The sequence below is a fragment of the Lytechinus pictus genome, chromosome 7, assembly GCF_037042905.1.
Source record: "Lytechinus pictus isolate F3 Inbred chromosome 7, Lp3.0, whole genome shotgun sequence".
Taxonomy (NCBI): Eukaryota; Metazoa; Echinodermata; class Echinoidea; order Temnopleuroida; family Toxopneustidae; genus Lytechinus; species Lytechinus pictus.
Window position 1 is genome coordinate 5,988,443 of NC_087251.1, and position 24,971 is coordinate 6,013,413.

At 35.2% G+C, this 24,971-nt stretch overlaps 2 protein-coding genes across 2 annotated transcripts; one reads left to right on the forward strand and one right to left on the reverse strand.

The window, feature by feature from the left end:
* Window positions 1-253: 253 nt before the first annotated feature.
* Window positions 254-7,596, forward strand: LOC135154603 (nucleolar and coiled-body phosphoprotein 1-like). Its single transcript, XM_064101344.1, has 4 exons — window positions 254-326; window positions 914-2,994; window positions 4,480-4,545; window positions 6,419-7,596. The coding sequence occupies exons 1-4, from the start codon at window positions 254-256 to the stop codon at window positions 6,434-6,436; spliced, it is 2,238 nt and encodes a 745-aa protein (XP_063957414.1). The 3' UTR covers window positions 6,437-7,596.
* Window positions 7,597-12,964: 5,368 nt separating this feature from the next.
* LOC129265097 (basal body-orientation factor 1-like) lies at window positions 12,965-24,701 on the reverse strand. Its single transcript, XM_054903087.2, has 10 exons — window positions 24,430-24,701; window positions 22,107-22,344; window positions 21,309-21,374; window positions 20,810-20,953; window positions 20,218-20,369; window positions 18,023-18,236; window positions 17,145-17,348; window positions 16,226-16,446; window positions 15,797-15,979; window positions 12,965-15,267 (listed from the first exon to the last, which is right to left on the reverse strand). The coding sequence occupies exons 1-10, from the start codon at window positions 24,486-24,488 to the stop codon at window positions 15,144-15,146; spliced, it is 1,605 nt and encodes a 534-aa protein (XP_054759062.1). The 5' UTR covers window positions 24,489-24,701; the 3' UTR covers window positions 12,965-15,143.
* Between the last annotated feature and the right edge of the window lie 270 nt (window positions 24,702-24,971).

Below are 24,971 nucleotides of genomic sequence, written 5' to 3' on the forward strand. Positions count from 1 at the left end.
TTCATGACTCATCTTAGGTGGGATAAATTCATCATTAGATGATCAGTAATCGATGTCCACCATCCCTGAACCATCCAATCACTCATGAATAAGTCATTAAAAGATAGATACGGCTTGATGGCATACTAACAGTACACATTTATGTAGGCTTCATCCTCAAAGAAAAATAAGTGTGTTAGTGTTCTAATTAAAATGATGGCCGTTGCCTACCATTAATATGCATTGTAGTGTTCTCAGTCTCTTTAATGCCACCATGCTCATGAATTGTGAAGCCGCCACTTACATTTGTAGACGGTCGCTGTCGTGTGCCCTCAAGCACATCGGAGGTATCTGAAATGGCGATTAATTTGTCAAGCCAGCTCACGCGATTCCCTCGGGGTTGTCACAAGGAATTTTGTTTGATGTTCTTTTGTTGGACAACACCTCTCTGGCCTCATTTACTTGCTGTCTTTTTTGTCTCCTATATTCATCATCTCACAATTAGCTTTGTTTCTCCTTCCAATTTGACATGTTTTTTTTCAAGTGTGTATTCCTTTGTTTTTTGTCATAGTTTTAAAATTGAAGGCTGAACATCCAAAGTGTTACATTCATTTTGACAAGAATAAACACAAACACAAAAGCTAATATTTTTTATTTATAAGTCAAAATTTATTTCTAAGTCTGGTGGCTCTCTTGTAAGCTGTATGAGCAAATTTTTTAAGATTTAATTTCAAACAATAATTGTTTGTAAATTCAGACTTGGATAAGAGTCCTTGGATCCTTTGAATCATCAGATATGAACCAATATATGTGCAGATAAATTAATGTAACAATCATGTATTGATGAATGTGATGAAAGTTATGTACCAATGAACAGTCTTTATTGTTAAGTTACTTACAGTTTTCCTTCTTTACTTCTTCTCATAAATTGCAGGTTCTGAAGCAAGTAGCACATACCCTGCTGTAGACATGACACCTTCCATGTACACCCATGCTCCTGCAGGTACCCTTGATTCAAAGAACAAACACCTGACAAGCCTTGAACTCCTGCACCATGGAACTAGAGACACCAACACCACCAAACAGAAGGTCATTCATGTGGTAGCACCATTTGAACCAAGCAAGTCTGAGGATATGAAGAATGCTGGTATTAAAGCAGAGCCAAAATCAGAACCTGGTGAAGATGTTGAGCATGGTGAGCAGATGAGTGATATTCAGTTACCTGAAGCTTTTCGGGAAACAATCAAGAATCCAATTGCAAGATCAGTTCCTGAATTGATGGAACAAGGGGTTGCTGTGGATTCAAAGGCCTCAGATTGCCATCTTCCTCACAAACCTTTACCCTCAAAACACACTTTAAAACAATCCATGCAGTCCTTGAAAGTCAAGCAAAATTCTGTAGTCAGCCAACAGGTTGTTGAGGTTGAATCTGACTCAAAGCCATGTCATGCAAATGGAAAAGGAGAATATAAGTCTGAACCAAGGAAGCATATAGTAACTCCTCCAAAGGATTATTTTTCACATCAGCAGACATTGAAAGAATCCAAAGACTCAGCTGGGAGATCAGAGTTGAAAATCTCAGGGAAAACAGCATCTGCTCCAGATGTTAAGACAACTTGCGCATCAGGGAGTACAGGAAAAGCAGATCACCAATTCAGGTACCTAAACCAACAAAAGAAGGAAGCAGTGACACACAAGAGTAAATCACTCGGAATCAACATGAAAAGACTTCGCAAATCACCTGTCAAGAAGCTTGTTGAGGAAATTCCAGTCAGTTACTCCAAAAGGAAATATGGAAAGAGGAGAAAAAAATCTGATGCATCCAGTAATGAGAAGAAAAGTGATATTTCTTTGGCCAGCAAGGGTATGTTGATATGTGATGACAAGAAATCAGTTCATCCAAGAAAGGATGTCACTCTGATGGTTGACAAAGATCAACAGAAAAGGATACCAATGGAATCAAATAATCTGAAAGGGAATCATTCAACATCATCAACATCAAGTACAGGTCATAAACACTCAAAGCATGAGGATGGAACAAGCATTTATGAGATTATAATCACACCTGAAAAGAAAAAGAAACATAGAAGTAGGAAGAGGAGTCTTCAAATTATAGATGATAGTGTCATCAAAAGAACTAGGACAAAACGTACAACATCAGAAATGATTGAAATGAAAGTAGTGGATGATTCTCAAGGAAGTACAGAGAAATGTAGTTTAGAATCCTTGAACTCTCCTAGCTCCAGTATGAAACAATCAGAGGCTGGGTTATCATCATCTGAATCCTCAACAGAGCAAACATCTTTGCAATCTAAGATGCACTTTCTTTCAAGGTTACAGGTAGCAGGAGATAACAAATCAGTCAAGCTTTCTCTGTCATCTTTGTCAGGGACACCAACCTCTTCATCATCAACAAAGTCTTCATTACAGAGTTTTATGAGACGGTCTTTAGAAAGTAGCCCATTACCAGAACAGCTTACTAAAACTGCATTAACATCATCAGAGAGAAAGACTGATGCTAAAATTGTTCATGAACATTCGATTGGAAGAAACAAACTAATGCAAAGGGATATTCCTTTGCTTTCATCATCATCACCATCACCATCATCAGCAACATCGTCATCACCAGATTTGATACCTTCATCATTATACCCATTATCATCATCAAATAGTCATCCTTCTCAGCTTGTAACCAAGCAAACTTCTCCAGCTTTACAAATCAAGAAATTATTTGGAGGATCATCATCCAGAGACTCGTCCACACCTCAAGAATCAGTAACAGTAGCTCCAAGGCAACAAAGAAAACATTCTTCTCAGCAACGAGTAAAAGCATCTTCCATCCAACATAGGAAACCATCTCCCAAAGAACAAAGGACAGCTTCCCACATGCAACAGAGAAAATCAACCACCATGAAATGGAGGAGAGTATCACCCAAGCAAGAGAGGAAAGCATCTCCCAAGGTACCAAAGAAATTATCTCCCATGAAACAGAGGAAAGTGTCTTCCAATGTGCAGGTAATTAATATATTACATCCATGCTGTAATTCTAATAGGGATGTATAACATCCTTAGTAGGACCAAAGAACAAAGACTTGATAAGGTCTAACCTGCAATGTTAACCATAGACTACTCAATTATCTATAAACTAGATTATCAGATATACTATTAACTAGAATCCCTCTATTCTTATTAACATTTCCTTCACTTGAACATGCTCTGCTAAATGAGAAAGACATTATGAAAATCTTTAGCAAGTCCATTCGTACAGTCCTTCATTGGGAACTTTACTTTGTTCTTCTCACAAAAGGTTCAGCAACTCAAGTTTGGAAATAATTTCTTAATGCTCCTTTATCATATGTAAATATGGTGTCATTGGAAAGCATGGTTGTAACCCATTAAAATAAAGATAAAGATGCAACCATGTTATAAATAGAATATTGCACAATTGATTGTTTTCTGTAATGAATTCAAGGACAGACCGAGTTTGAATGATATTGATGTATTGATGTGTGATGTCCACATGTGTATTTTCATTTACAAAGTTAAGTTTGGTTGGAATAATGTTGAACCCTGTCATTTTAGAAAAATGTTAGGATGTAAACATGAAATTGGTATGACTAGAAAACTTTATTATTTCCCTTTACAATGAGGTATCATTTGTTTTGATTACAGAAGTATAGAACATCATAGTAAACACAAGTATAATTTTTAATTTAAATAATGGATTTATTGTTTTCTTTAGTCAGCCCACCTGTGTGCTTTGAAACACCTGTATTAAGTGCCCTATAAATGTTATTATTATTATTAAGAGGAGTAATTACCTTTTCCAGAGGGCCAACCCTAATTTTGTTAAATACAGGTATGGGAATGTGCAATTAGTGTGACTTGGGCCCCATAACATTCAGCTTGGCCACCGACCATTACAATCAATCATAGATATCAGCCCCACAAGCAATCCCTAAGCTTTATGTTACAGGCCAAGGGTGGTGTTTCACAAATCATACTCCATTGGTGTGACATATGATTGCATCACTACATTGGTCAGATCACACTGATGGGGCACACACTACTGTGTTATATCAATGAGCATACATGGTTAATATTATGTTTGCGGTGACACTTAATCACATCTTTTATTCTGATTTAAATGTTTGTGAAACTGCCCCTCGTTTTGTACACACAGTAATGACAGAGAGTCTAATGAGTCTCTGAATCATCTCTAACTGCTATTAACTGCTATTTAGAAGTTGCAAATCCCTAATACTAAAAATGAATTTTCAATGTAAATATTAGTACTATTGTCACCAGGAAAATAAAATCACTTGAAAGTTCAGGAAAAACTTCTTGGGCTATTAGAGAACCTCATTAGATGGATTTAACTTAACAAACAGCTTTATAAAACAAGGCCTTCCTGATCTAATTACCAATTTGTCTTCTTTATTTTATTCTATTTTTATTTTTTTATTTGCAATGTTCATCAATTTCAATCCTAATCTCCAGGGCCAGATAATAGATATCAAAGCAACAGAGGCTGAAAGACAGGATTCTCCATCTGATGATGATGATGTAAGTTTAGACTGCATTCCTGTATCTCTATCATCTTATGCAATGTTTTTAATCCAGCTCATTCTACTCATTTTTAAGGCATTTTTGTTTCCATTCTTTTCTTTGATATTTTTTTATTTGTACATTTCTTCCAAATATTTATAACTTGTTTACTTTGACTGGAAATTGATTTGATTTACAAACAAATGAAGGCAGTATAATAGCTGTAACCCTCCCCCCTTAAAAAAAGCTTCAATATAAAATTATTAATTGATTCTCCCTCGGTACCATCACACCCCACCCCCACTCTCTCTCTCTCTCTCTCCCTCTGTCTCTCTTTGTAAAAATGTTCTCTCTATCCCTTTATCTATAGACCTTAAATTCACACTTCACTTTCCAAGATAATACTTCAATTTATTTGAATATATTCCAGTTTTCACCGATTTCACTCTGAAAATACAATCTAAATCTAGGCCAAGCAAAATGAGGATTGATCTGTGAGGTTATTACTGTACTTTAAAACTGACCATGATATCCCTTCTTTCCTTTCTTCTTGCCGTTTTTTTTCTCTGGAAATTGAGCCAAAATGTAGGCCACTGCCCCAGTTTTTTTTCTCATTCAAGACAGTATCATAAAAAAATGCAACAATTGTGATGGATTATACAACCGCGAGCCATTTGGAAGAATAGCGATTTCAGTGAATGTTATGAGAAGGTTATATTTCTGCAGTCTCTTAGGTGAAATGTGGGAGTGTTTCCCCTCACCGTGTAATCCAGACTGAAAGACAATATTGATCCAAAATGTACTATGAGCTTTGCTACCTAAGCAGGGGGGTGTTTCACAAAGATTGAAGTATGATATTTAAGTCGCACTTAAATGTCTCATTGCGCGCGGTATAAAAGGCATGACCGCATTGGTCAGATCATGCCAAGAGGATGCGCACTACAGTAGTATCAAAGGTTGGCAGGTATGTCTACTGCGTATTGATTAATAAGATTGCATGTTTCATATCGTGTAGGGGTCGGCATTTAAGTGTGACTTAAGTCATACTTAAATCTTTGTGAAACTCCCCCCTGATCATACTTTTATCTTGTCCAATCCAGGATACACAATTCATGACTCTTTATGTCCTCCTGCAACTTCTTACATTGTGTTAAAAAGTCAATAATCACATTTCTGAAAATAAGATATCTCTCTTTGAATACCTAAATGTATGGTGGGTTTGATTCTCTGTGGGGGCAGGGGGGCATAAAGCTATTTGTAAGGTTAAGTAGCACTTTACAAATGAATATAAAATGCCAGAATATGGCCCTAAAGTTTTCCTGTCTTGATAAATCATAACTCTCTTCTAAATATTTCGCCTTTTTTTAGGGGTAAGGCTAGTTTTTAGATTAAGCAAGTTACTATTTTGTACAGATGAATTTCAATTGCCAAATAAATATACACTGCCAAAAGCTTTCTAGACTTGATAAAATATGGCTATGTTTCAATTGATTTTGTCTTGAATTATGGTACACAATTTGCATACCAAAATGAATGTTGACAGGAAGAATGCTAATCATACTTTTTATTTGGGAAAAAAATGCATATTTCACTTTTTAACTTAACTCCTGTAGCTGATGTAAGGTAATTCTTTAAGATTTGTGACCTATGTTGCCATGTTATAGGAACCCCTATACTGAAAAATTATTATGTGAACAGATGCTTTCATAATTAGTGTTTTTATTTTACATGAACCACTGATTTAATGTAAAGGGAGGGAAATCTGAGTTTAGTTTTTATTAAGAAGAAATGTGTGTGCCTTTTTGAAATTTAAACAAAGCATTCATTAATTGTTGTAATTCTCAATATTCTATTTTCCTTTTTTCCTTTCTTTTGTCTAATTTCACTGTAGGAGATATTACTTCTGTGATACTACAAGGAGCTCTTCTCAAGAGGCAAGACTGTTTGGACTAAGATAAATCATCTTTACATGTACATGTATATCTTTATGACCTTATCCATTGCTTTCCCCAAAATAGAAAATCCTTTGATACAATCAAGAGAATTTTGTGCATACTGTATCTACCTTCATTTATTTGATCAGACCAAATACTAATAGTCATGACACAACTTTTATAAAGAAATTGATTTATAGATTAGACTTTAGGAGATGAGTTAATCATGAATAAAAGCTCAGGGGCTGTATCCTGAAAATTGTCTAAGCAAGAATATATTCTTGGATCTTCAGAGTTACAATGAAATAGGTATTCTGAAAATTCATCTTTACTCTTCTATCGTTTCTTCTAGCTTTCACTGAGCATGCATGTTGTCAGAAATGAAAATATGCATAAAGCTATAAACGGCGCATATGAAGCCAATTTACCATGTATTTTTACTCTGCTAAATATTCTTTTTTTTTTGTGAGATACTAGGTATGTCAGTCTTACATCATGGGTTAGGAATCATGCTGGTTGTTTCAAGATGTTAGAAAATGGCATCATTTTCAATTGTCTCCCCAAAATAAACCAGTCAATATTAGTATTACCTATTAGTTGTACTCATTTAAAACTCATGTCTAATGTAATTATTTTTTGGTAGCAATAACAAGTATCTGTTATTCAGGCTTCATAATTTTCTGAGAAACCAATTTTGACTTGAAATTGTTTCAATGCTCCTATACTTTTAACATGTAAACTCAACCTCTCATTACATACAGTGGTTCATGGGTAAATCTGGAAGCTTGGCCAATATTGCAAATTCTGCCATTTGAGGTGATGTGTACAATGCATCTTTTATTTTGTAGCTAAAATGCATTTTTATTGGTAAATAATAATGATAATTTAATTTTAATCAGACTTTAACCATATTGTTTTTTTGCCCATTGTTTTGAAATATTTACTACAAAGCTATAGATGGGTGGCAGTACTTTCTTACACAACCTCTATGAATTTTGACATGATTTAACATGTCCCTTTTTGAAAATTGTACATGGAATTGAATTATTGTAACTATGCAATTTTTAATTTTATTTTCCTATTTTGTAGCCTAATGTAAAAAGATTGTGCATTAAAATTAAAGGCATTTCCCAAATTCAATGAGTGATATTGTCCTTTAACCATGTAGGCCTAATGTGTGTCTGTGTAGTTTGAATGTTATAGATGGGGGTCATTTTATGGAGTTGGTATGAATTGTGACATTTCAGCACAACTCAATATCAATTACTAGTATACTACAGTGCGTATCAAAAAAAAGTTTACACTTTGAAAAAGCCCTGTGGGTAATTTTTTCACATACATTCTTGGGTTTAGGTCTCATCTATCCAATGAGAGTAAAAGTTTTGACAGAATGTTACACTTGAGTGAGCACTGTCCATTTTTGTAAAGCTCGCAGAAATCTGTTTGCGCAGAAATGCTCATTTTCACGCTGTGTCAAGGGGAAAATCAATCTTACCCTGCGAAACATTTCTCATACATTTCCCTTGCACTTTTAGTCAATTGAAATAAAACGGATATATTCAAGCAATTCGTAACAATTTTGCCACCCAAATTTAGATTTCAACACTTTGTAAGCACAACCTTCACCCTTTTTGAGCCAGCTGGATCTGAGGACATAACTGAATCTGAACAAAAGTCTATATCAAACATCTCCAGCATTTTTTCACTAAGTTGTTATCATTTAAAGTGGTTTTACATTTCATTTTTCATTTAATACTTGTTTCTCCTCACTTTTCCCAAGCTTGACAATGATTAACACATTAAAAATCCACCCTAAGCCATTTCATGTAATCACAGCTCAGTGTAAAGCAAATCTCGTCACAATGGCCTCGGTGTTTGGGGGAGTGGGGTGGGGCACAGTGCACTCTTTCAAAGTGTTTTAGGCAAGGAAACAAGTTAAAAAAGGTAAAAGATATCTTCAAATCAATTTTACTAGCTAAATTACACGTATTCTTCATGATTAAGGTCTACTTTTATTCGCATAACTATTTCAAAGTTCTGCGCAAATAATTTTTCACTAACTTTTCAAAAGTAAGTGGTGCTCACTCAAGTAGAAATATTTTTTGACAGTTATATCCTCATTTGCTTAAATGGATCTGTACCAATGTTAAAATGTGGAAAAATCTTCAGGATCTTACAAATGTATAATTTTACAGGAATTTTTCTAAGTGTAAACTTTTTTTTGATACGCACTGTATACATACATGTATGGTTTGAGGCTTTATGTTTGCATGAAGACCATACATTTTACTGGATATTTGGGGTCATTTAGACTAATCGTTTATGAAGTTATTGAGCAGAGTATCATGCTGTCAGAGGGACATAGTGTCTGTGTAGCATTGGGATGTTCACATTTTTTCTTAAAAGTCAAATTATTGCAATTAGACTGACCAAAACCTGAAACAATATGCACATTTACTTGTTGAGTCTGGTAGCTAAATACCTCAGATTTCCTTTGCATAGTTTTTTTTTTTTTAAAGAAAATTAGAAAATTGTCACTATGCTACTTGTTGTCCACCAAATGTGACAGTTCCCAATGGTACATGAACACTGACAATTTTTTAATTTTGTTTTAAAACTATGCATAGTAAATCTTTTAGGACTAAGTATTCCGATGCTACATGGACAGGACACCATGTACATTAAACAGCATTATGCACTGTTTTGCAATGAAAAATTAAGCTAAATGACCCCAAATTTCCAGTAAAATATATGGTCTTAATCCATATGTATAGCCTACAAACAATAATTGTAATTAGTATTGAGTTAAGATGAAATGCCACACTTTGTGCCCCAACTTTATCGAAAGGCTCAAGTGCATTTGATGTATTTAACAATTTGATGTGAATTTGATAGAGAAAACCAACCAGACATGGTCATTTTAAATTTCATAAAAATCTGAAATAATTAGAGTCATAGCATTTTTAAGTTTTCCTTAGTTTCACAAAAAAGGGTTATATGTACAACATGGCAGTATTTAAATGAGAAGTGATGTCATCATACACTAAACATTTCTATACTTCAATACATGAAATGTGACATTGTTTCCTCCAATAATGTCAAATAGTAAAGATCTGGGCAAAGTATTCTGAAAATTGTCTTAAGAGAAATATTCTTGTATCTTTAGAGTTACAATAAAAATCCGTATTCTGAAAACTCTTGTATCTTTTCTTGTAACTTTCACTAAGCGCTTATGACGTCAGAGTTACAATGATGCGTAAAGTTAAAAACGGCGCATAATTATCCTTTTGCACAAGATAACATATCGAGATAAAAGGTATTCTGAAAATTATCTTATCTTTGCGTTCTGTTAACTTCCTTGCAAAATACAAGAAAATTTACAAGAGGTAGGGGGCTCTTGTAACTTAATGTTGAATGCGACATTTCTCGGTCAACAATAATAATTTCTTGCTGCATCCCGCAAGAACATTATGTTTTACAAAAGGAGAAATTCCAAATTTTTTCAGAGAAAATATGACTGAGAAAACCACGTGTATTTTAGCACAGTAGCGTACAACCATCAGCGTCGGTGGCGCAAAGGAAATTACGCTGCATGTCAACAATGCGCTTAGTTATTTTTTTAGAAAGGACGCTTCTATTGGTATAAAAAGTTAAATGATTGGTTGATGATAAAATATTAGGCATGTCAGAGATAAAATAGGGGACGTCCTTACAGAGAGAAGACAATTTTCAGAATACCGATTTAAGAAAATTTTAGCGAGCTGTTATCTTGCTGAGTTACAAGAAAAGTTAAGACAATTTTATGAATACCACCCCCGTTTTCCGTGAATATGTAAAGTGGATATATCATTGTAATTAAATAAAACTATTTTATATATTTTCAAATCTCTAAAAATTGAGATTGTTGAAACCTTCATGTAATAAAAACAAAAAGGTTAGTGAGTGTGACCATATTAGCCCTTAAATGTATACAGCCTATTATATTGTGCATATTATTATGTTGTGTAACATTAACTGTAATTTAGAAATGAAAAATGTCGTAGTTTACCTCCTATTCTTGTGACACTTGTCCGTGTTTTACTCATTTGATTCATCTCAAAAGTTTCAAATCAACAACATGCAACTCCAAATGTTTTCCTCTGTCAGCAGTGTCTCTTTTAACTTAACTATATATATACACAACAAAAAAAGTAAGTCCCCCCTAAATCAAATTGCTGTAACTTTTGAACGGAATTATTTTGAGATATGATATTTCATAGGTGGTTTTCTACACTCATTAAGCAACTCCTAGGGAAAAATGAGATTGATCGGTTGAGTCATGCATGAGTAATTAAAGATTGAATTAAAAATGACCATTTTTGAAAGTCGTTTTTCAGATTTTGCAAATACAAAGTTGGGCAAAAGTTACTGTTAGGTGAATTTTATGGTGTTAATGCCATTTTACTATCCATCATTTAGCCACTCCACACACAATTTTGATATCGTATGTTCATGGTTGAGTGAGCACAATATTACAGGGGCTGCAGAAGCGGGGTAAGGGGGGGGGGGCTGGGGACCCCCCACTTTTTTCCAAACGCATGTAAAAAAAAAATGTAAAAATGGCCATACGATTGTGTTTTTTGCATGGCCAGCCCCCCCCCCCCCCCACTTTTGGCTACGTCCCTCCCCCATACTTTGAAAACCGTTCCGCGGCCCCTGTATTGTGACGTATCATCATATGGGGTTTGGTAGTATCCTCTACAACTTGTTAGGTCATATTAACATTTGAAAATGTTGGTGGCTCCCCCGATTATAGGCCCCTCCCCCATTTTTAAATTCTGGATCCACCCCTGATTTGTCCATAAATTAAACTCATCATGGGAAATTGTTAGGAAAAGAATACATTTATGCAGTATAAAGAGTATTCATTCCTAAGTTTTCGAATGTGCTCGCTCAACCATGAAAATGTTAGAAGTTCGGAAAGTGTGTGGTGATAGAAATGATGGATGATAAAAACAACAGCAATTAAAGTCACATTTGAAACCAAATTTGCCCCCAATATTCACCTTATTACCCTTTAAAATGAGTCTGTGACATTGAAAATACCCATTTTCCCACTTTGATGCGTGCTCACTCATCCATAAATGAACAAATCGATTTCATTTTTGCACAGAATTCTGCCCATAGGTTGATAAACATTGCTGCCAAATGACATTGCTAAAGACAGCCTTGAAAAAAAGTTCCACCATATTGAATAAGGGGTTACTTATTCTTAAACATATGCATCCATAATGTACACAAGTCTATGAGAGATGAAGTCAAAATTTTAACAAATATGAAATAAGGGTTTGTTTCATGGACGGCTTTTGTTACTTCTGCCGACAGTTATTTCATGAAACTTCGCACATGGCTTCAGAGTAACACTATCCCAAAGGTGCGCACACCAAAATAACAATTCGATACGGCACAGAGTGGGGCCAAGGCCTTGAACTTTCTTCTCATTTGCATAATTTTCGAATATCGTGTGCTCACTGATGCATTAAACATCGGGATTTTCATAAAAATCAAATCAAATGAACCATGCAAGGAGGTTTGTGACAGATATCCATAGTTACAAATTGCATTTTTTCCAATAACGTAAAAAAGAGCTAATCACATTCCACATGTTCATTCAAGCGTGAATGTTTAATTAAGCGCCTTTGAATCATTGAAGCATGTTAATTGGTCATGAACATAACGAACAAGTTGATAAAAGATCAGTTTCAATTCCCAAAATGAAACAATACTTGCCTATGATATTTGAAAATCGTATTTTGTTTTCAATAAATGTTCATTGAATCGTGAAATAATGAATATTGATGAAGATACTCTTCCAAAAAATTATTGTCATCATATTCTATCATTTTTATTGATAAAAATGTGTAAAAACTCAAATTACAGCAAATTTGGACTTGTGTTTATTCAACCGTGAAATTTAGCCAAAAAAGTTGTATCGTCTTTTAGAAAGTACCTTTTACAAGCCTTCTGACTATTTTTTATGATGAGAATGCAGAATCAGTTCCATTAAAATGGAATCAAAGTCATGATATTTGGCTTGTGACTTTCGAAAAGTGACATTTTTGCCTTCTGACGGTGCTCACTGAAGCATGACGTAAAATATGTCCACAACATTTACTCAGATGGTAGCTTATAAAATTTCCTACACGCTCATGTAAAAATATATCAAAAACTCACATTGGTTCGGAAATTATTGATGATTGTTCAAGGGGGGACTTACTTTTTTTGTTGTGTATATATTTTTTAAAATTGTATTAGAATTCATTTTCTAGGGGGTGAGGATGGGGGTTCTCTTTGATATATCATGGGATGATAAATATGATTTTTCAAAATGCACATATTATACACCTTTGTATATCAAATATCCCCTTTTGCATTCTCTTTTTAACCTTCTCATTTACTCTTCATTATTAAAGCACACTTGTAATTCACATAAGAATATGATGACCTTAATGCTCAGTGCAATGTTCACAGAATATACACAAGATTTAATATATAGAAGCTTATGTCAGCTTATTATAGAATGTCTAATTACAAGAAATTTACAAGATAGTCATATGTACAGAATATGAACAATTCTTTACAATGAATATGTTACTGATCATTTTTTTTAAAGGCTTGTTTTTCAGATATAGGTAAAAGCTAGGTAAAGATGGTTTTCAAATAAGATCTAATTCCATCAGATATTTACTCACTGTAGGGTTACATAAATTATACCCAAATACAAAATGCCCCTTTTAATGGAAATAGTAGAAGATGCCATGATTAAATTAACAGGTGTAAAAATCAATTATATTTCATTTCAAAAGAAAACTTTATTTCTTTTCACTTGTTCTACAACTTGTCCTGCACAAAGGCAGCTACATCTGATTGCAAAGGTTAGGTTTGTTCCTTGACTTTGGAAGAAAAATCCCTTTACATTTATACTTGTTGGCAAATTATCTGAATACAACGAAACCCTCCATCCAAAGTTTCAGTAAGTAACCAGTTTATTTGTATGATAGCATTATCAATAGGGGGTACAACCAACCACTATGGTTGTCCTATAAATGAAATTCAATTTCAATCAAGCTTTCCATTGTATCATAAATAACTAATATTTCTTGCTGCATGTGGACAGACACTCGTAGACATGTATGAGCTGTGTACGTCTTACCAAGAGATGTGATTGACTCTAAATTGAGATTGATATCAATTGTAAGATCAATTATAATTTGAGATCATCTTGAATTAATAGATGAGAGGAGTATTTTTAAAAAGCATGGTACAATTCTATGAATGCCTGAAGAGCTTTAGTTGCTAAGGTCAAAGCCTTCTGGACACTCTTCCGTTCATAGGCTCATAAAAAATAAGTGCACAATACAACAAGAGTACATGTATATTATTTCTATCTTGTTAAGCCTAAAATATTTTCCAAAATCGGTCTGCGATCAAGTTTTGGAAAAATAAATGATTCAATATTATGAGCATTCAACCAAAATTATACTGCCTGAAGTTCTCAAAGGTTATACAAATCTCTGGCCTATTGCAAACAAAAAGTCAGTTGTGAATCATATTGACATTATAGCAGACTTGGAATCTGCTTAAAATTAGGCCAATTTGGACTAATACTATAAACCTTACTTACTGAAGATTAACAAAACTTTTATTTCAGTATTTCTGCTTGATTTGAAAGTAATTCCAATTTGTTCGAAAATTTAATTGCAGACTGGTCATGTAGAGTGCAGTGGCATACAGGTATCTGAAAATCCAAAATTATTATGAAACTTGACTTTTGCACAGAAAATTTAATTAGATTAATACTCATCTCATTAATGAAAAAAAATCACTTTGAATAGATACTAATAGATATTTTCATGAACAATATTATTAGCTTGAGGAAAATCACAATATCATTTACCACATTTCACTATTGCATATTCAGAATAAAGAACAAGTTGACTGTTTTATTTTTGATACATCAATCTATTTTTCCTGCTTCTTTTAAATATTTCTAGCTAATGATAAAAAAGCTGTTTGTTCATAGAGATTGCAAACATACATGAAAATGATATAAATATAGGCCTACTCAATCATACTCAATTTTGAATAGTTACTGAACACATTTATACATATTAGGATTATGTATATAATTCAGAATGACAGAGGACTGTAGTAAACATCACATTGCATTTTCAAATTTATTCAATAGACACAAAAGGTAAGGAAGAATCTGTATTTGCCAGTTAGATATTCTCATAGACAGAACAGTTATTTGAATGAAAACTGAAAGTTCTGGAATGTCTTTCTCTTTCAGTTATGAAAATGGAAAGCACTGATACTCGGATAATTGCGTACTAGATGTTCTATCACAGATAGAACATCAAAGGCACTATTCACAAAATGAAGTGAAGATCATCTACAAAGCTGTATGAACACATGCGATATTACCATCATACCCATTCATTTACCCTTTACAACATAAATAGGATGGAATCATATTTTCATTTTGAAGTACAAGGTTTGCAAAATCATTAAGAGGCAACGTTCATATCACTGACTGACTTGAAGGGATATCAAAAAGCCTTGTTCTCCACCATGTATGACTATGTAAGGTTAAATTCAAAGAGGGCAAATTCTGCTCAAGGTGAATGACAGAGGCACTCTTCACATAGCTACAATGGATGTAGACTGATGAACAGCTGGTAGCTGTGTGGACGGGTCTACCTCAGCTTGAGTGAGGAACGTCTGGTCTTTATCATCACTCTCAGGAGGGGCCTCAATGGCAAGACTGAAAGATAACAAGAAATACAACATGATTTAGCAAGATGGATGGTGGAGAAATAAAATGGACATGGGAGGTGGGATACAACTGAAATTTATTTAAAAATGATTAAAATTATCAAAATCATTGTGGCGTCATGGTGTATTGGTCCCATCTTGTTTTTTAATCAGATGGTTGCAGGTTTCATCCCACTCCAGCCACCCCTTCAGCAAGAAATTTATCCACATTGTGCTGCACTCAGCTCAGGTGTGGTGAATTGGTATCCACTAAGATTTATTCCTATTTAAGAAATAAATCTTAGTGGATACCAATTCAATAAAAAACATTTAGTTTTAGCACCTCTGGTGGCTCAGCTATAGTCACGTAATGCTACAATACCATGTATCAAAGCACAAGTTTTATTTAAGATGCAGATTCCCCCAAAAAAGAACTTGAATGTCTGGTGGAACAAGTCGGTATTGAGAGAAGATTTGAAATGCTCTGAATTGTTATTGGTCTATAGACCACTTTCTAAGTGATAGAATTGTCTACGTACGCGGTCATGTTCTTGTTTGGAACAGATACTTGTGGTCTCTTTTGTGATGGTGATGGTTTCAGGTCTAGGACTGGCTTCTGACCAGTCTTGGCTCCATTCATCTTAGCAAAGAGTAACCTTAGAATCCGTTCTCTCTGCTCCCATGTAAGCTCACTGATGTCTAACTTGGTTCCTAATCCAGACCTATTATGAAGAAGAACATGCTTAGGTGCTTCAGACCATACATAAAGAGTATAGAATATATAAGTGTAGATTGTGAATCATATGGTGTGCTCATTGCCCAAATACACTCACAACTGCATTATGGTATACGGTTACCATTCAGTACCAATGTATGTATGGGAAAGGGATGTGTAAAGGGCTAACTGCCAACATATATCTTGTGTTTCTTTATGTGTATAGGTTTGAAGACAGCATTGATTATCTTACCATGTCTCTGCAGCTTTGAGATCTGAAAAGACACTGTTGGTGCTATTATCTGTTTGATTGAAAGTCCTGATACGTGGATAGTCTTTCTTTCCAGAGTGAGCTTCTATCATCCTCTTCTGATATGCTGCTGCTGCATCACGTAGATACTTGGCTTGGTTTGCTACAATCTCTTTCTTCACCATCTCAAGGGAGTCCAGGAAAAACTGCTCCATTTCAGTTCTCTGCAAAATAGGAAAAAAATATATTAAAAACAAGAAAAACATTGAAAAAACATGTATAAAGACTGCTTAAGTGATACCCCAATAGATGCCTACAGAAGCAGTGATCTTTAAATATTTCTTTTAAAATAACATGGTCCATTTAAGAAGTCATGTTCAAGTGACGAGGGAGGTTTATTGTCTTTACATATAAGTGGTCACTAGTTGACAAAGGAGGGGCTGTTTCAAAAAACTACTTGTAAGTTACAACTTTATGAAAGACTTGAACATGGAAAACCAAAATGAGTTTCTCCCTCAATTTGTTGAAAATACCTTAAGTTGACATACACATATGCAGATGTTGATTAATTTTTGTGTATTTAGACATATTAGTGCAAAGTATATCATTTACCACAATTCAATTAATTCATTTGAAATACATTCAAACTTAATTATGTAACATCAGGAAAACCTTTGTGTTGACATTTCATACCTCAGATGTTCATGAAGTAACGTGTAAAGATTCTTGTACAATCAGCTTTATAAAACACATCCTAGTCTCACTGTGAATTACATTAAATTATTTGATTTTATAATATTACACAATGACAGAAAGAACTTAACTACCAAAAGCAAATGCAGCTTGATTTTCAAATAATCGGGGGGGGGGGGGGGGGGCGGTTGTTGATTTTTTTAATTATAAAGTATAAGACATAGCCAACCTGATCAAGAATTGTCTTGGCTAACTTCTTGACTTTATTCATCTCCTTTGTCTGCATATCAACGGTCCTCATGAGTTTAGCTATTTCAACCTTACTAGATTCTGCCTCTATGCCAGCCAATTGCTGACTAGATTTCTGCTCTCTCTCAAACTCTTTTACAACATGGCTCAATGACGTCTCTAAACTCTGAACTTTCTCCTGAAGCTGTGAAAATTAATCAGGTTTTTGAAAAATGTTAAAATATATGTTATGTACTCTTACAATAAACATATTCATTTGTGAAATTCTATTAAAGTGAAGAGCACCAGAAAAATTATAACAAATAACAAGAAAAGGGTTATAAGGGAAACTCCCCATGCACTTGTAGATCACCATCTAAACAAATCAAATTTTACACATATAATAGACAGATACAGGTGTCTATTGCTGTCCCATGACAAAAGTCAGTAACTTTGTAAAATGAGTTTCTAAGTAAATGAAGAAAATGTGTCACTGTTTTAAATGAAATAATAATAGATTTACTTACTTTTGAGATGTCTATATTTCAGATTGAGGACTTTGCGACTGTAGATTCTTGAGCATCATGTATAGCATACAGAAAATATCCCAAATCAGGAAGGTCAATTTTGAAAAACAAATATAGTTGCTCCCTTTTGTCAAGGGACAGGAGAACATATATCTTGATTATACAAACCCCAAATATTAATTTGACATCCCAGAAAAAAATGACGCTTTAATTTTAGAAATATCTAATCAAGTATTTTTACAGGAAATCATTATTAGCTCATCATTACCAATGCTTACATGATAGTTATAATCATGAATCTGCCCTAGGTAATGAAATAAAGGCAATATAAATAACTAATATAAATGCTTACCTCATTGATTTGTTTCTTCTGTTTCTTGCTACTAATAACTTTCTCTTGTATGAGTTGATCTTGAAGCTCTCTATCTCCCTTGATCTGACTATTCTCCTTTAATAACTTTTCTTTCTCTGCTCTCAATTCATCAGCTTCCTTCACATGATAGTTCAGTGCTTCAGTCAAACGAACGTTTTCCTTGTAAACTGAACGTGTGGTTTCATCAAGGTTGCTATACAAGATAAAGATATTCAACATTAGTTCAAATGTATAAGAATTAATGTTTGATCATGCTTGCACCATGATTCTTTCAAATTTGATAAACTTAGAATTAATATTTGATTACCCTTATGTCTGTGTTTCATGAACTACATGTGTAGATCCATAAACGTTTTAAGTTATGATGCAAATTCAATAAATGCCCCCAACACGGCCAAAGTTCATTGACCCTACATGTAAATGACCTTTGATTTTGGTCATGTGACCTGAAACACGCACAAGATATCCAGGGATACAAGGTTACTCTTATGTCTCAAGTTTCATGAACTAGATCTATAAACTTTTAAAGTTATGATGACAATTCCACAAATAACCCCAACATGGTCGGTTTGTTGACCCTAAGTGACCTTTGACCTTGATCATGTGACCTAAAACTCAGGCAGGATGTTCAGTAATACTTGATTACCCTAATTTCCAAGTTTCATGAATAAGGTCCATATACTTTTGAAGTTCTGCTATGCAGGCGAGACAAAAATGAAGCATTAGAAAATGTAGATAAGAAAATGGTAAAAAGAAAAAAACAAGGCAAACGCCAAGCCTTGTCTCGCCTGCATATTGCAGTCATGAAGAGACTGCATGTCAAATCTGAAGGGTAACATTTAAGAAACTTTGACAGCTTTTCTATTGTACCATTGGCAAATTTGTGTGAATATAAATGGTGCCAAGAACTATAGCTCATTAAATAAATAACAACAGTTTTTAAAGAATAAACAAGTAAAATACAAAATCTGGTTCAGGTATAGAGTACTGAGTTCTGAAGTAAAATGTTAGTGTTAAAAAGTATAAAATTATAAAGTTCATGTCACTAGAGGAACAAAGTAGTGTGAAAGTTCATTGACCTTTGACCGTAATCAAATTCAACTCACATTCGAACCTGACCTGCACCTTGAAGAGATGGACCTCTGTTACGAGTTTGGCGATCCCACCTCGAAGCTATAGAAAGTTATTGTGTGTACAAAATAGCACAGTGCCAGTCATGGAAAGTTCATTGACCTTTGACCTTAATCAAATTCAACTCACATTTGAACTTGACCAGCACCTTCAAGAGATGGACCTCTTGTATGAATTTGGCAATCCTACCTCGAAGATATAAAAAGTTATTATGTGTACAACACAGCACAGTGCCAGTCATGGAAAGTTCATTGACCTTCGACCTTATTCAAATTCGGGTCACATTTGAACTTGACCTGCACCTTCAAGAGATGGACCTCTGTTATGAATATGGCGATCTCACCTCGAAGCTATAGAAAGTTATTGTGTGTACAACACAGCACAGTGCCAGTCATGGAAAGTTCATTGACCTTTGACCTTATTCACATTCGACTAATATTCGAACTTGACCTGTGCCTTCAGGAGATGGACCTCTGGTATGAATTTGGTGATCCCACCTCAAAGCTATAGAAAGTTATTGTGTGTACAACACAGCACAGTGCCAGTCATGGAAAGTTCATTGACATTTGACCTTATTCACATTCGACTAATATTCGAACTTGACCTGTGCATTCAGGAGATGGACCTCTGGTATGAATTTGGCGATCCCAACTCGAAGCTATAGAAAGTTATTGTGTGTACAACACAGCACAGTGCCAGTCATGGAAAGTTCATTGACCTTTGACCTTTGACCTTATTCAAATTCGACTCATATTCGAACTTGACCTGTGCCTTCAAGAGATGGACCTCTGGTATGAATTTGGTGATCCCACCTCGAAGCTATAGAAAGTTATTGGGTGTACAACACAATTGTTGACGACGACGACACCGACGCCGGAAATAGTGATACCTATGTCTCGCTCCACTACGCAGGCGAGACCAAAACCTAAACTTCTCTAAGATACTAGTCTCTAGAACTGCTGCTAAAAAAATACATTCTTCTTGATACAAATAAAATACCTGCATTTCAAGGGAAGTACATGTATGTTCAAAATAAAACCTACCTTATAGCCTCGGTGTGAGCTCTCTCAGCAAGCTCAGCAATCTTCTGACTAGCCTCCTGCTGAAGACGAATCTTCTCTTCAAAGAATTTATGTTCCATCCTCTGTAACTGTTGTTGATGCTCCTTGTTTGTTAGGAACATCTCTTCTTTGATCTACAACGCATAACATTAACAATGGCAGAAAATTCACATAAGTTAGACTGTTTTAGTAGAAGAGTATATTAGTGAAAGACAGACTGTCTCAAGAATTGTCTTTAGAAAGAAAAAGACAATGAGACATTGCTTACAATCACAAAAGAATTGAAAATCACAAGGGAAGAAGTGTTGTGAAAGTTGGATGTTATAACATGTACCATGAATTGTAGGTCTTGCCTTCTAAACAAACGTGACAGATCATGCATTCTTGTTCTTTTGGTGTAACGGTAATAATTAAGTAGTCCAATACATGAGAGGTACCATGCTTCTTGAAAAAAATTATCTTCCTACAAGTGGAATTTAAATTAAGTACAACCCTACAAGATATCTTTTGAAATGCAATTAAACATACAAAAATAATATTCAGTTACATAACTAAAAGAGGCTGCCATATTTACCTCATCTAGTTCTTTCTGCATTTGTCCCCTCTTTCTTCTGAATTCTTTAACAAGCTTGAGCTCACTCTGCATCATCTTTACTTCTTCAGTTTTATCTGTAAGAGCCTGCTCTAACTGATGAAATCTTTCAGTGAAGTCCTCGATCTGAAAAAGAAATGTTTTCCTCTAATTTGGGTTTCAATACCATTGAATATTGTATGAACTACAATGTCCCATGCATATATTCAATATATTCCTAAAGTTTGAAGATCAAAGCCCCCCCCCCCCCCCCCCCAAAAAAAAAAAAAAAAAAAAAAATCAATAATTTTCATTGAAAAAAAATTTCATATTTCAAACACTGCAGTGCTCTGATGGACCAACTGATCATTAAAATATAATCTGTTACAAACTATCATTGCCCAAATTCTTACAAATAGTGAAAGATGGACAAATCTCTAATTTGCTTCTGGATAAATTTTGATTATTCTGCCAACTCCACTGAATCATCTCAGATACTCACAATTTGTTGTTTCTCTTTCCTTGATTCTCTTCGTGTGTCTTTCAACTGCTTCTGTAACTTTGAAATCTAGGTTAAATCAGAAATAAAGAAAAATATGATACATCCTAAACAAAATGTGTTGTGTAATATTGCAAGATAAGATAAGTCTGTATGACCAATTTCTATCATTACCAGTATATATTCACTCTAACAATCTTAGAGGATTCTTATGATGTTAGAATTATGATAATTATAATAATATTTATATAGCGCAATAACTATCTATTGCACTGCAAGAGCTCCCTAGATGCTGCACCAGAATCAATAGGTTTTAAATTTCAGATTGAAATCGTTTAGAGTTGTTGAATTCCTAAATGTCAAGGCGAAGTTTGTTCTGTAATTGTGGGGCTGTTATAAGAAATCACTCATCTCCTTTTGTTGCTATCGTCTTGTGTGGGGGTAATTGCATTGTGAGTGTGTCTTGTGTGCTATGAAGGTGATGGTTATGAGATCAGAAGTTTAATTTTAAGAGTTCTGAGTCTGAGATATGTATTGGGACCTGGCTGTTAAGACAAGTAAAGACAATAATTAGGATCTTTAAATGTGATTCTTTGCCGAACAAGTAACCATTATATCTATTGACGAATCATTTTGAAAAAAATTCTTAAGTTCTTGAGTATCAAGTATTTCTATGTTTCTTAAGCACAATAAGTTTGAAAAAGAAAAATGGATTATGATTTATAAAAGCAGCAAACAAATCAAACTGTTCCATGGAGAACTACATTACAAGCCTTCTTCTGCAATGCCTTCACAACTTACCAAATCCTCCTTTGTTTGATCTTCTTTCTTCAGATAGGTTATGACTTCAATGGTATCCCTTTCAGAGATCTGCATGTTTTTCTGTAGGGACTCATTCTGCAGCGCCAGCCTCTTGGCCTCTTCACGGAACTCTTGCCTTGCATTTTCTGTAGCTACCAGCCTAGACTCCCAGAGTTTAGTATTGGCTTTTTCTAAGGCTCCATCAGAGAACTTCTTTGCATCCTTCGCTGCCTTCTTTCTGTAAAACATAATTAACGATGACTCTCTTGATATATGGCAAGGGGTGCTTAAAGCTACACACCACTAATTGCGTATCAATTTCAATGGCAGAATGCGCACTCTCTATACTGTATGTATGCAGATCTTAGGAACTGTGACAGCAGTGTGACGAAAAAAATCCTATCTAGATTTTCTACAGAGGCTGCAGGCCATGCATTTTGAACTTGAGTTGAGCTATTTGCGTTACGTCACCCACATTGAATTATAGCACACCTATTGGTATAATAAGTAGAAAGCCTCTGGCAGTCTTGCCTGCATTACACAATTTAAATATAGCAACAGTGCTGACTTTTAAAACAGCTATTGAATAATCATTCACAAAAGAAAACACTCATATGATAATGAAATACCATGTCCATTGACCCAGCATGACCTTTGACAATAATCATGTGACCTAAGACGTGTGCAAAACATACTTGATAAACCTATGTCTATGATTCACGAACTAATTGTGTAGATCAATAAACTTTCAAAGTTATGATGCCAATTCGATGAATACCCCCAACACGGCCAAAGTTCATTGACCTTATTTTTACATATGGTACATGGTTACCCTTATGTCCAAATTTCATGAAATAGATCCATATACTTTTAAAGTTATGATGACAATTCCACAAAAAATCTCAACAAACACACAAATAAGGGTTTGCAATTTATCTCTAAATCCTTATTTAAAATGACATAAGCTTGTCCTTAACTTAAGTCTAACTCTACCTCGGACGAAGTTCGTGCAGGCTCCACTCCACTTCACTACCGCTACACTACGCTCCTTATTCCACTGATTCTTGGAATAGTTTCCCAAACTCTTAGAATATTTCTGGTATTTTCTGAGCCATCCAATATGATATAAATATTTATGCTGTTTGGCCTGCGACCGCTCGCATGCGATGTTTTGAAATCGGCCGTTAATAATACGTGTGAGGAATTAGATACTGGCCCAAAATCACCAATTTTGAGGATAACCGGAGGATGGACACGGAGTGAAATAAAAAATTAAATAAGGGTGTAGAGCTAGAGTAAGAAATTAAGCTATTTTTCTATCTGGTTATATTTTTTTTCTATAATTTTTACAATAAACCACTTTTTGATCCCACCTTTGTCACTCGGAATATCCGATCGAGTTCACTGTCCCGAATTTCGGGTAGGTGTAGCGGTAGTGAAGTGGAGCCTGCACGAACTTCGCCCGAGCTAGTTACTGTCAACAGAAGACCCTTTAGGCTTTATTCTCTTTCCATAGGCCTACATCCCAAACATTGTCATTAGGCCTAGTTAAAAATCAATTCAGATCACATTTTTTCAGCAGCCTGAATTTCCCGAAAAAATGCCTAAATCAGCCTGTTTTATGATAATGCTGACACTTTTCAGTGTGGCTTCAGACACACTACTTCCTAACCCAGAGAGCTCCCGCCCGCGCAGCAGCGGGCGGGAGCCCAGAAGCTTACCGTGTATTTGACCATATTCACCGGACTAGGGTGATTTATGGTCTAAATATTTCTCCAAATGAATTGTGAAAACAGAAAGTATACAATTACCACGATTATATGGATGAAGGTCTAACGAGTGGCAGTTTCCTGACATCTGAGAATAGACTGGAACCTCAAAAAAACGAAAAGTTCTCTCCTCTACCCCAGTCTCGATCGGCCATTTTGTTACGATTTTTAACAAAAATGGCCGATCGAAACGGGGGTAGAAGGAGAGAACTTTTCGTTTTTTTGAGGTTCCAGTCTGTTCCCAGATGTCAGGAAACTGCCACTCGTTAGACCTTCATCCATATAATCGTGGTAATTGTATACTTTCGGTTTTAACAATTCATTTGGAGAAATATTTAGACCATAAATCACCCTAGTCCGGTGAATATGGTAAAATACACGGTAAGCTTCTGGGCTCCCGCCCGCGCAGCGGGCGGGAGCTCTCTGGGTTAACTACTTCCGAAATGCCGCGGCCGGGGGGAAAAAAGCACATTATTGAATAGATGGGACTGTGGGTTAAAATAAGCACAGAAAGTCCTCGATGTTTGCCGTGTATTAGATTGCAGCTTACTCACCCTTTCTTTCCTTTTCCCTTTCCTTTCCCCTTTCCTCCTTTCTTTGTCTTTTTCGGCATAATGTTTGTTACTTCAAAAGAAAAATGACAAAATTCCTGGATAATTGACTATTCCATCGTCGCTTCGCTAACAATTATTTCGCTTCCATTATACACCTCTTCAATAATATCGTTCGCAACATATTAGCTCCGTACGTCGTCATTGCTTTAAAGGAGCAGCGAAATGTCCGTGTATAAGCAACCCGCGCCGTCGCTTGGCAACTTGTAAGAAGTGAGGATATACCTCATTCGCAGGCAATCCACAGCTTCAGGCCGACTACGTGCATAGGCGGATCGGGGGGGGCGGGGGGGGGCAGGGGGCCCGGGCCCCCTATTGACGAGCCAAAATAAGGGGGAGGGGGTAAGAAAGAAAAGAAGGGAAAAGAATGGAGAAAAAAAGAAGGGGGAAACATAAGAGGAGGAAGACGAGTGAATAAAATTAAATGAGGGGAATACTTGGAAAATTTTGAAAAGTCTTTCATGTCACTATACAGTGCGTCCCAG